The sequence below is a fragment of the Rhinoraja longicauda genome, chromosome 14 (assembly GCF_053455715.1).
Source record: "Rhinoraja longicauda isolate Sanriku21f chromosome 14, sRhiLon1.1, whole genome shotgun sequence".
Lineage (NCBI taxonomy): Eukaryota > Metazoa > Chordata > Chondrichthyes > Rajiformes > Arhynchobatidae > Rhinoraja > Rhinoraja longicauda.
The window spans coordinates 33,826,445-33,838,887 of NC_135966.1; the positions used below are offsets into that span (position 1 = coordinate 33,826,445).

Consider the following 12,443-nt stretch of genomic DNA (forward strand, 5'->3'; position numbering starts at 1 on the left):
AAAAGGAAGGAATATTAAAAACCGCCTGTTATATGACAGTTTTTTAAATCATAATTGATATGAATATTCTTGAAGAAATTGTTTTTAGAAGCCTCAAAAGTCTGAGTTGCCAACGACATGTATCTTTTCAGTTCTTCTGCTTGCAACATGCGAAGTACCGCTTTCCCACTACATGGTCATCGGAATCTGCTATGCTTCCCAAAGGTTCGTGCGCCTGATTCGCTTCAATTGATGAAGTGTTTTGGTCCAATAGTACATCATATATATTTGTGGTGAGGTTCCTCATTTTACGTAGATGTTGACGCTAAACTGACAGCCATGAATTTCAAAGGCTGATGTTGCGACGAAAATTGAATAGTGTCATGAATATTTTCTATAGTTGTAGATTGTTAAACATTTGCGAGGACGGTCTCGCTTTCGAGGCCAGCTTTTGCAAATTAAAATGAATTGTTAATTTGTGAAAGACCAGGTTTTGTATTTGTACCCTATTAAATATTTCACGGTGGCACTGTTGCATTAAGTATTGTCGACGTAGTTGTTAAAAGTCTAGTTACAACACTGTCTACCAATGAGAATCTGAAATACAACGTTGTTGTAAAAAGATGAACAACCAAGGCAATGGCGAATTTTACGCATTTAGATGATAGTCAGATAATTCTAACATTCCATAATTATAATGCCGTGAATAACTTCGTGGGTCTCACAATAGCATTGCAATGCCTTCCAAGTTTCTTTGATGTAACTTTTTGATCACCAATTTTATTGTATATTTCTTGCATCCAACGTGAGGATACATAAAATGGGAGTTGATATATTCAGAGGAATCTTTATATCCATTCGGTTGCTATCAATTGGCTAATATCTACGTTTGTTCGAATTCTGAAAGTGGCCATCTGCAGCATGATTTTACTGATTGTGTTTCAACAGGAGTATAACCTTCATTGGAAATTATTAACTAAATCAAACTGATATCGGCCCAAGCCTCTAGTCTGAATGATTGCTTGCAGTGGGTGAAATATCTTTATCCCACATTACGTTGGAGAATCCTCGAGGACAATATTTGTGTTATGTCATCCTCACAAGTTGGTATCATAAGGTTAGAACACAAAACTTGGAAACTAGATTGAATCGCTAATTCAGCAACGAGTAGGAATTTTGGTTGCACACTTTTAAATGTTCACGAGAGCAGTCTAGCTTTAAGAAATTTACATGCAGTTATTGAAAAGGACTGGCTGTGTCGCTGTTTACCAATCAGAACATGAAACGCAGAGATGGATCCATTGACCCTCCCACATCCCAGAGAGAAAGAGCAGAATCGACGAGAAAAGCAAGCAGTACGCGTTTAGCTTGTGAATCCAAGATGAGAATGATAAGCGTCGTCCCTTTATGCTTTTAAAAAGTGGAAACATTGTTGAATTACTTGCTGGTGAGTCGTACTGAGTAGTTTATTGAAGCTGACGCCCGGGTTTGGAAAATAATTCAACGCGGAAAATGGCGAATCCGGCGTTCGACAACGCCATTGCGTTCAGTAGGGTCGCCTTCATAATTCTGGGGCATATAACGGGATTGATTCTCGGGCAGATTCGGTACTCCATTCCGGAGGAAATGAACATAGGCTCGTTTATTGGGAATATCGCCGAAGATTTGAGACTGAATTTACCGCAATTGTCGGCTCGTAAATTGCGTCTAACCTCCGATGATGGCGAACAGTACCTGAACGTTGACGTGGAGAATGGGATTTTATCTGTTCACGAAAGAATCGACAGGGAGCATATTTGTGGAGAAGCAACTGTGTGTAATATACCTTTTGAAATCATACTGGAAAACCCTGTGGTGGTGTTTCGCGGGGTTGTGGAAATTGTTGACGTGAATGACAATTCCCCAACGTTTCGGGATACCAGCTTTGTCTTACAAATATCCGAGGCGATGACGCCTGGCTTACGCTTCCGTCTCGAAAACGCCCAGGATCTCGATATTGGTATAAATTCCGTGGCTGCTTACACAATCAGTTCCAATGAATACTTTAGCCTAAACGCGCAGAGAACTGAGTATGGTGCTGTAAATGCGGAGCTACAGTTAGAGAAACCATTGGACAGAGAGCTACAGTCAGCCTTTCAGCTTGTTCTCACAGCGAATGACGGCGGAAACCCTCAGCGATCCGGCACAACTCAAATTCGCATCACTGTCGTGGACGTGAACGACAATCCACCTGTCTTCTATCATGAAATTTACAAAGCTAGATTGAGAGAAAACGCACCCCAAGGTACCTTGGTGTTGAAAGTCAAAGCAAGTGACTTGGATGAAGGTTTGAATGCTGAGCTAACCTATTCTTTCAGCAGCTTAGTTCCAGCGAGATTTCTCAAATTGTTCAGTTTGAACCCTTACACCGGGGAAATTCGTGTTGAAGGAGAGTTAGATTATGAACAAGCAAACAGCTATTCTCTGAATATTCAAGCTGAGGATCACGGATCACCCGCAGTTATTGGGCACTCCAACGTTTTGATCGAGGTAATTGATGTAAACGACAATGCACCAGAGATAAAAGTGAAATCAGTTATGAATACAATTCCGGAAAATGTTCTACCGGGAACCATGATAACTTTGATTAATGTCATTGATCGCGACTCTGGTGAAAACGGTCAGTTTCTATGTGACATTCCAAAAAATATACCCTTTAGTCTTCGAACGTCATCGAAAAATCATTACGAGTTGATTACCAGTGAGCCGCTGGACCGTGAAGCTGTCGCTGAGTATAACATAAATATTGTAGCTCGGGACTTTGGGTCACCTTCACTATCAAGAAATAAAACCATCCAGATTGCAATATCTGATACAAACGACAATGCCCCACGGTTCAGTGAAATATCCTACAACGCATATATTATGGAGAATAGCGCTCCGGGTACCTCTACTTTCGCAGTAACTGCAACGGATCCTGATTTGAACAAGAATTCTTATATTTCATACTCCTTTCAGGAGGATCTTATCCAGAACTTTCCAGTGTCCAGTTACCTCAGCATTAACTCAATCAACGGCACAATTTACGCGCTGCGTTCCTTTGACTATGAGAAACTCAAGAGCTTCCAGATCCATGTACAAGCCCGTGACGCTGGGGTGCCTCCGTTAAGCAGCAGCGCCACGGTGAATGTGATCATCTTGGATCAAAATGACAACGCGCCGGTAATTGTTTCACCTGCAGAACTGAATGGATCAGCAGCAGCGGAGATCGTGCCCCACTCAGCGGGTCAAGGGTACTTGGTCACCAAGATAATGGCAACTGATGCAGATTCTGGTCAGAACGCACGACTCTTTTATCAGATAGTGAAATCTACCGATCCCACTTTGTTCAAAGTTGGGCAAAATTCCGGTGAAATTAGAATCGCGCGCAGTATTTCTCAGTCGGATTCTATTAAGCAAACTTTGTTAATCTTGGTTAAAGATAATGGGCAGCCAACTCTCTCCAGTACAACTACAGTGCACATTACAGTTTTGGAGAACATCACTGAAAATGTTTCTGAAAATGATGAGTTATTGAGAAGCTCAGTTCATTTCACCGACTTAAATCTTTATTTGATAATCGTGTTCGGTTGCACTTCCGCTCTCTTTCTAGTGATTATTATTATGCTCATTGGCATTAAATGCAAGCAGAGCACGAGTATCTCTCGGGAATATAATTCAAGACGTTTTTGTTACAATGGCGGGGATTCTCGCGACACCTTTACTCGAAGATCTGAAATGGAAGAAACGTTACGGTATCCTGGGACCGGCCGGATGGTCCGCGTGCCGGAAACGAACCATTACTCGGTTTGTTTGTCTCCTGAATCAGCGAAGAGCGATTTTCTCTTTTTGAAGCCACGCAGCGCTCCGACCGCCCAGGCTCAATGATAAATTACAACGACCCTGGTACATCGCGATTGGATTTTTGGCCAACTTACGTTGTTTTCTAAATGCATGAATGTGGATCTGTTCGAGCGGTGTCACTGAGTCATAGAGCATGGAAGCATGCTCTTTGGCCAAATTTATCCATGCCACCCAAGCGCCCATCTAAAATAATCCCATTTGCTAGTGTTTGGATTATATCCCCCCAACCCTTTCCTATTTATGAACCCATCTAAGTGTGTTTTAAATGCTGTTTAAATATCTGCCTCAAATACCACTTCTGGACGTCCCTTCCATACATCCATCACCTTCTGAATGAAAAAAACCCTCTCAGGTTCCTTAAAAACCTTTCTCCTCTCACCTACCCCAGGCTTCGGTTTAGCTTTTTCATTGTTGTTGTCTGGGTAAAAGTCTGTGCATTCGTGCTATATATCCCCTTCATAATTTTATGCATTTCTGCGAGATCAACATTTCACCTCCTAGCTCCAAGGAATACATTCCTAGTCACCCAACCCTTTCCCTATAACTTAAGCCTTCGCCCCTAGATGCATCCTCATAAATGTTCTTTGCACTCTTTCCAGATCAGTGACATCCTTGCCATGGCACGCGGACCAAAACTGAACACAGTGCAGCAAAGGTAGCCACATGGACATTTTGCACAATTGTAACATAACGTCCTAACTACTCTATTCAATACACTGGGTAATGAAGGGCAAGCGACCTAAAGCTTTATTTGCATGTACCAGCACTTTGAAAGAAACATATACGTGTATTCCTAGATCCATTAGCTCTCCAACATGCTCAGGGCTAGGATCAGTCACCTTGTAGATCCTGCCATAATTTGACTTTACAAATGCAAACCTTGCACTTCTCTGCATTAAATTGCATTAGCCAAACCTCAGCTCAGTTGAGTAATCTTCCGTGATATTTGATAAGCATCTTCGCTTTCTACAGTCCCACCTGCGATTTTCACATGTAGTAAATATGCCTTGTGCAATCTCATGCAATTCGTCGATATAAACCACAAACCCAATGGGCCCAGCAACGATCACTGATGAACACCGATCCCTCTGGCCTCAGGTCCGAGAAACAATATTCCAAAATCACCCTCCCCTTCCTTCCATGAAGTCAATTTTCTCTCGAGTCAGCTAGCTCTCATTTGATCTCATGCGATCTAACCTTCCAGTGCAGTTTACCATGCGGAACCTTATCAAACATATAATTCGGTAAACATGTTCTTTCTCTGAGTTTGTTTTTGTTTTCTGCGATAATTGGCGTGAATTGTTTTATATCGATAATAAAATCCGCAGTAACCAGAATTCGAACTGATATTTGTTTACGTTGATGGGATGCTTACTACTAGTTTCTGAATTTCCAACTCAAATCTTGATTTTGCACCAATTTGCAAATTAATTGTGCATTACTGGTCACTTCGATACATAATATTTGAATTGGCTCAATATAAGAACCGTTTAATTTTATGGTGTGCATGAGTGAGGTCCCAGTGTACTCTTTAAATGGACTGCTTAAAATTCTGGTTGCATGACAGAAAATTGGAAAGGTTGCAATATCCTGGCACAAGTATAAACAAACGGTTGGTTGGATTGCGCCCCGTTATGGCATGCAATCGGCAGATTCATTAGTGTCAACTTTGTTGGAGTTGTTATTCAATTTGTTTTTGGAACTTTGTTGCCTTTATGTGCGCGGAAGAAGTTTGAAATTGTGGGTTGGAGCCTTGTATTCGACATTATTGCAACACTGAAATGCGCAAATTGAAAATTGAAGTGAATTAAATTAATTGCACAGACGGCTAATACCAACAATGGAAGTAATGCATTCTGGGGACGCAGTATGATCTGGATTAACCAATTACGCAGCAGGATTACACACTCGGATTCAGATTTAATGTCTTGGTTTTTTTTAACTGGAAATGTGAAATCCATGGATTCGTACATCGATTGAATGCAGTCTCAACTATAAATATGACACTTTTTAGGTTTAACTCGCATTACTGAATCACTAAGGTACACACTTCTGATTATTTTTAAGTAGATCTACTCGAGAGCAAATTGGTGCATATAATTTCAATTTCGTAGCTTGTGCCATTGTATTTCCATTGGACTGCTGTTCTGACAGTTTTACAGTATTCAGTCATTTTTACGCACGTGGTCCACAAGCGGAATAAAATAACTGAATTCGAATTCTTATATGAAAATTAATGAATGTGAACTGCAGCCGCAATTGAACAATTTTTGGGAGCAAAAACGTTCGCATTTTAGAATTAGGAACAGAAAACACGGTCGCAAGCTTCATCGTCTTGACAGCAATTAATGTACCTGTGTTATTGATTACTGCACTTTGAGAATATATTTGTGCAACAAAATAAGTTACATTGTACTGGACACACAGGCGAACGCGGCACTGCACAGTCAACCACATAATGTGAGGTATGTCAAATAAAATGTGTATCAGCCGTCAGAGTGCACAAAAGTACTTAACTACAAGGCATAGCAGAGGATGATTTCTGCACTGTCAAGGCCCGGAATTTTGAATCTCCGCGATATTATTTTATACATTTTCCCGTGATGCTGTTTTGGAAGAAATTTATATTAATAGCCCGAAATATCTGACAGGCCAATTGCATGTATCTTCTTTTGCAAGTTCATTTCTTCTATCACTTATTTTGGAAGGAACGTGAGAAGTACCCCTTAAAGGCGCCACGGTTATGGAATTCTACTGTGGTCCCAAAACTTTAATTTGCCCGATTCTCCTAAATTGATTATTTTTTATGTTCCCCAAGTACATCATAGATGTTTGTCTAGAACTGCGTAATTTTAAGTAGATCTTGATGCTAAACCAATAACCATAGGTTTTGAGACTGATGTTGCGAAATAAATTTAATAGTTGTGTCATTACAATGGTTTATAGTTATAAATTGTGAAACATTTGTTAGAACTGTCTAACTTTCGAGGTCAGGCGTTGCAAAGGAAAATGAATTGTTAACTTAAGCAAGACTGGGTTTTATATTTGTACACGATTAAATATTTAACAGGAGTGGTCTAGCTTTATCCATACCCGAAGTAGTTATGGAAAAGAACAGTTATGCCACAGTGTACCAATGAGAATATCAAATAGAGTGTGGAATCCTTTGGTCCTGCCATGGCGTATAAAAAGGTCAACAGATAAGGGAACGGCAAATTTTATGCATTCAGATGATCGAGTCAGTGTACAAGTACGCACTTAAAACATCCTTGATTACAATACTTTCAAGGCATTTGTGAGGGTCACGATACTAATGCAATTCATTTCATTTTTCTTGATCGAAATGTTTAGTTACAAAGTTTAATTTATATTGATTGCATCCAACGTGGATATTTAATATATTGAGATATTGTACGTTCAGTAGGCACATTTTCAGTAGGCACATTACCTAATATCTACTTAGACCTGTTGACAGTTGCTGGAGTTCTGAAAGTGGTCATCATTCACTTGACTTATTTAGGTTGTGATGCAGCAGGAGTATAAGATTCGTTGGGAATTATTAATAGAAACAAATGCGAAATGCCCAAGATATATATGTCTGGTTGCTTGCATTGGATGAAATATTCTTAATCCCACATTAGGTCGAACGCGTATCGACACCAAATCGTATTATATTAGTATAAGAAGGGTCTCGACCCGAAACGACGCCCATTCCTTCTCTCCCGAGATGCTGCCTGACCTGCTGAGTTACTCCAGCATTTTGTGAATTAATCGTATTATATTAGCTACATTATCCTCTAAAGTTGGTATCATTAGTTTTGAGGGCATGACTTGCAAAATAGATTGAAACGCTAATTTATCAGCGGCTACAATTTATGGTTGTACACTCTGAAATCTTAACGAGCACAGTGCAGCTTTAAGAAATGTCGATGCAGTTATTAAAAGGGACTGACTGTGTCGCTGTTTACCAATCAGAATTTGAAACGCAGAGATGGATCCATTGACCCACCCACATTCCAGCAAGAAAGAGCAGAATCGGCGCGAGAAGCGAGCAGTGCGGATTCAGCTTGTGGACTCCTGGCGAGCAGGAGAATCTTTGCTGTTTTATGCATTTAGACGGTATACACACTGTTGATATAATCTGGTGGTGAGATCAGTTCTTCGTTTTATTCGAGCAGACGCCCGGATTGGAAAAAAAAACTAATCGCGGAAAAATGGCGAATCGGGTGCTCGGCAACGCCATTACGTTCAGTAGGTTTGCTTTCTTTATTTTGGGATGTGCCACTGGTCTTAACTTCGGACAAATTAGGTATTCTATTCCAGAAGAAATGAAGATAGGTGCTTTTGTTGGGAACATCGCTGAAGATTTGAGATTGAATATATTGCAATTGTCGGCTCGTAAATTGCGACTAACCTCCGATGATGGCGGACATTATCTGAAGGTTAATTTAGAGAACGGGATTTTGTGTGTTCGTGAAAGAATCGACAGAGAGCATCTTTGCGACCAAAACCCTTTGTGCACTATACCTTTTCAAATAATACTGGAAGCCCCTATGGTGGTGTATCATGGGGAAGTGGAGATTCTTGATGTAAATGACAATTCCCCCACATTCCGGGATAGCAGCATTGCCTTGCAGATATCAGAAGCGATTGCACCTGGTGTACGCTTTCCCCTCAAGAGCGCTAATGATCCAGATATTGGATTAAATACTGTCGTTTCTTATACGATCAGTTCCAACGAATACGTTATTCTAAAAGCGCAGAGAATTGCGCCCGGTGTTATAAATGCCGAGTTACAGTTAGAGAAACCATTGAACAGGGAGCAACAGACAGACTTGCATCTCGTTCTGACGGCGATTGATGGCGGGACGCCTGAGAGATCTGGCACAACTCAGATTCTCATTACTGTTGGGGACGTGAACGATAACCCACCAGTATTCCAGCATGAAATTAACAAGGTCAGCTTAAGAGAAAACGCACCCCAAGGTACCTTGGTACTAAAAATTAAAGCAATTGATTTGGACGAAGGTTTGAATGCTGAATTAACGTATTCTTTCAGCAACGTTGCTTCAGCAAGAGATGTCAAATCGTTTCGTTTGGATCCCCATACAGGGGAGATTAGGGTTCAAGGAGGACTAGATTTTGAAGAAACAAAACGTTATTCTCTGAATGTGCAAGCTGTGGACCACGGATCGCCTGCAATCAGCGGGCATTCTCAAGTCTTGATCGAGGTAATAGATGAAAACGACAATGCACCCGAGATAAAAGTGACATCTGTTGTGAGCAATGTTCCAGAAAATGCCCCACCGGGAACTTTAGTAACGTTGATCAATGTTATTGATCGGGACTCTGGAGAAAACGGCCAGTTTCAATGTAACATCGCGAAAAACCTTCCCTTTAGACTTCGAACATCATCGAAAAATCATTATGAGTTGATAACAAGTGAACCGTTGGATCGTGAAGCTGTCGCTGAGTATAAAGTAAATTTTATTGCTCGGGACTTTGGTTCGCCTTCCCTGTCAACAAATAAAACCATCAGGATTGCAATATCTGATGTAAATGACAACCCCCCGTGTTTTGCTGAACAATCCTACAACTTATACGTGATGGAGAATAACGCACCGGGTGCTTCTATTTTCGCAATAACCGCAAGGGATCCAGATATGGACCAGAATTCTTATGTTTCATATTCTTTTCAGGCCGATCTTATCCTGGACTTGCCAGTGTCCACTTACCTCAGCATTAACTCAATCAACGGCACCATGTACGGGCTGCGCTCTTTTGACTATGAAAAACTAAAAAACTTCCAGATCAGTGTACAAGCCAGTGACGCCGGGATGCCTCCATTAAGCAGCAGTGCCACGGTGAATGTGATAATCCTGGATCAAAATGACAACCCTCCGGTAATTGTTTCAGCTTCTGAACAGACCGGATCAGCAGCAGCGCAGATCGTGCCCCAGTCAGCTGGTCAGGGGTACTTGGTCACCAAGATCATGGCAACCGATGCAGATTCTGGTCAGAACGCACGGCTCTTTTATAAGATAGTGAAATCGACTGCTCAAAATTTGTTCAATGTTGGGCAAAACTCTGGTGAAATCAGAATTGCGCGCAATATTTTGCAGTCCGATACCACTGCTCAAACGATCGTTATCTTGGTTAAAGACAATGGGCAGCCAAGCCTATCAAGCACGGCTACAATGCACGTTACAGTTTTGGAGAACATCACTGAAAAAGTGTTTGGAAGTGACAACTTATTAAGGAGATCAGATCAGTTCACTGACTTAAATCTTTATTTAATAATAATTTTCGGATGTACTTCCGCTCTCTTTCTTGTGATCATCATTTTACTTATTGGCATTAAATGTAAACAGGAAATGAGTGTCCTACAAGAATATAATTCAAGACGCTTTTGTTACAACCGTGGAGAATCGCACGATCCATTTCACAGAACACCTGTCATTGATGAAACTTTGCGCTATCCTGCGACTGGTCGGATGGTTCGCGTGCCTGAGGCGAACCATTATTCGGTTGCTCTGTCTCCAGAATCGGCCAAGAGCGATTTTGTCTTTTTGAAGCCATGCAGCACTCCGACGTCGCAGGCCCAGTGTTAATTTACAACTGTCTGGTCACATCATAAATGATCGTTATGTGAGATGCCTTTTAGTGGAATTTTGATATTCTAAGTTTTGTTGTTTCGGTCTCCGTAATAGTTGGGCTGAATCTTTGCATGTCAAAAAATAAAATCACCCGTAATTGGAATGCGAGTGCCTGAAATTGTCATGCGTTCATGTTGAATGGAAGTGGACCAAAAGGACATGAATTTCTTCCTAAAGTGTGGGTTTATGGGTCACATTCCATAGGGAAAGTGGCGCATAGATCTAGTTAGGGTATTTCAAGTCTTAACTTTACACGGAGCTGCACCCCGGTAGTCTACAATCCACCCAAATTAGTTTTGAAATGAATGTTGCTTCATAATTCGTCCGACATTATTCTGGCAAAACCTGGAAGTGGTAGCACAAGTGGCACCAATTCGTGAGTACTGTCAGTATAATGAAGCAAGTACTTAGAAGGCTATTCCGTGGCATATTGAGAATGAAATATTAGACCCAGAAAGAAGACCACTCGATGCAGTATATCAATCGAAGCAGGTTGTTATTTTTTTTAGTTCCGCACATGACTGCAATGCACTTTAAATCGACTGTTAATCTTGTTAAGTGGCAGGAAAAATGGAGACACAGTATCGCATGGTCATTGCAATTTATTGGCCAATCCAATATTTTTGGCGTGCATCCGGCAGATTCATTTTTCGCTGCTTTAGAAGTTTTCTTAATGTATTTGTAGTTGGTGCTTTATTGTCTTCGTAGGAACGACAATGCTGGAAATTGTGAGGTGTAGCCTTGTTTTTAACAACATTATTGTAATGCTGGAATGCTGGAATTGGAATTTGAAGTGAAATATATCAATTGCACAAAGTTTCATGTCAATAATGGAAGTAATGCATTGGTTGGAGCAGCATGCTTTGAATATATCAATGACACAGTATGATTATACATTTGAATACATTAAGTGCAATGTCTTGTTACTTTCTGGAGATATGAGACTACATGATTATTTCATTGGGAGACTGCAATGTCAAATATCAACGAGGTCCTTTTTGACTTTAGGTCGCAATATTAAATCACCAACGTGGTCACATTAGAAACTTTTAACGTAGAGATTCTTTCACGGAATAAACTCCTGCGCATTAAGTTATTTACCCGTGATATTGTAATTGCAGTGGGTTGCTGTTCTAGTTGTTTTACATGCCTTCTGTCACCTCTACGCATGTTGCTCGCGGGTGCAATAAAAGAGGTGAATGCTAACTCTAGGGAGCGATACTTCTTGACGCAGATACCAACATAGATCTTCACGACGTTTCAGTTAGTTAGTCGTTTATTTGAAGTTGCAATAAAAACATATTAACATATCTCTTGTCATTAACTTGGTAAGAATCTAATATCTTATCGTCGTTCCTTCGTGACCTATACTGATTTGCTAGACCCTATTTCCAGCAGGCACTTCTCGTACATTCAATGGCAGCTAAGATCCCTGTGTTTCAGCTGCTCCTGATGACACACACTAAAGCATTACGTCAGTGCTGGAAGAATTTATACTCATAGCCCGAGCCACACCTCTGGGTCCTCCCAGTCCTATACGTAAGCTTAATATCAAACTCAAGACAATCTCTTGGTGTCTAAAAATTAATACAGCAGGATGCAAAGTAATACAATATGCTAATATAGCTCATAAACACAAAATGGCTCCTACACACATTGTAGTGGAGCAAGTTTTATAAGAGTCTGGAATTGATGCGCGCCATGACGAGTCGATTAAATATATCGTGGTGGTGGATGGCAGAGCCACCGAATGGTAGTCATTAAGGCAAATAACACACGTTTACCTTTTTCTTTTCCTGACACTTTGTGTTGATGTGTGTTTCGGTTGGGGGGATGACAAGGCTATGAATATAATGGTGTGTGGGTGCATAAATTCAGATATTAGTTTGTATAAGCACAATATAATTTGGATGAATCTCCATAAAT

The 12,443-nt window shown here is 40.7% G+C and overlaps 1 protein-coding gene and 1 pseudogene across 1 annotated transcript; both read left to right on the forward strand.

The window, feature by feature from the left end:
* The first annotated feature begins 1,315 nt into the window (after positions 1-1,315).
* Positions 1,316-5,147, forward strand: LOC144599905 (protocadherin gamma-B1-like). The gene has a single exon (XM_078411172.1). It carries the CDS (start codon positions 1,492-1,494, stop codon positions 3,883-3,885), a length of 2,394 nt encoding a protein of 797 aa, XP_078267298.1. The 5' UTR covers positions 1,316-1,491; the 3' UTR covers positions 3,886-5,147.
* Positions 5,148-7,911: 2,764 nt separating this feature from the next.
* On the forward strand, positions 7,912-11,727 carry LOC144599906 (protocadherin gamma-C5 pseudogene; annotated as a pseudogene).
* Positions 11,728-12,443: the final 716 nt, after the last annotated feature.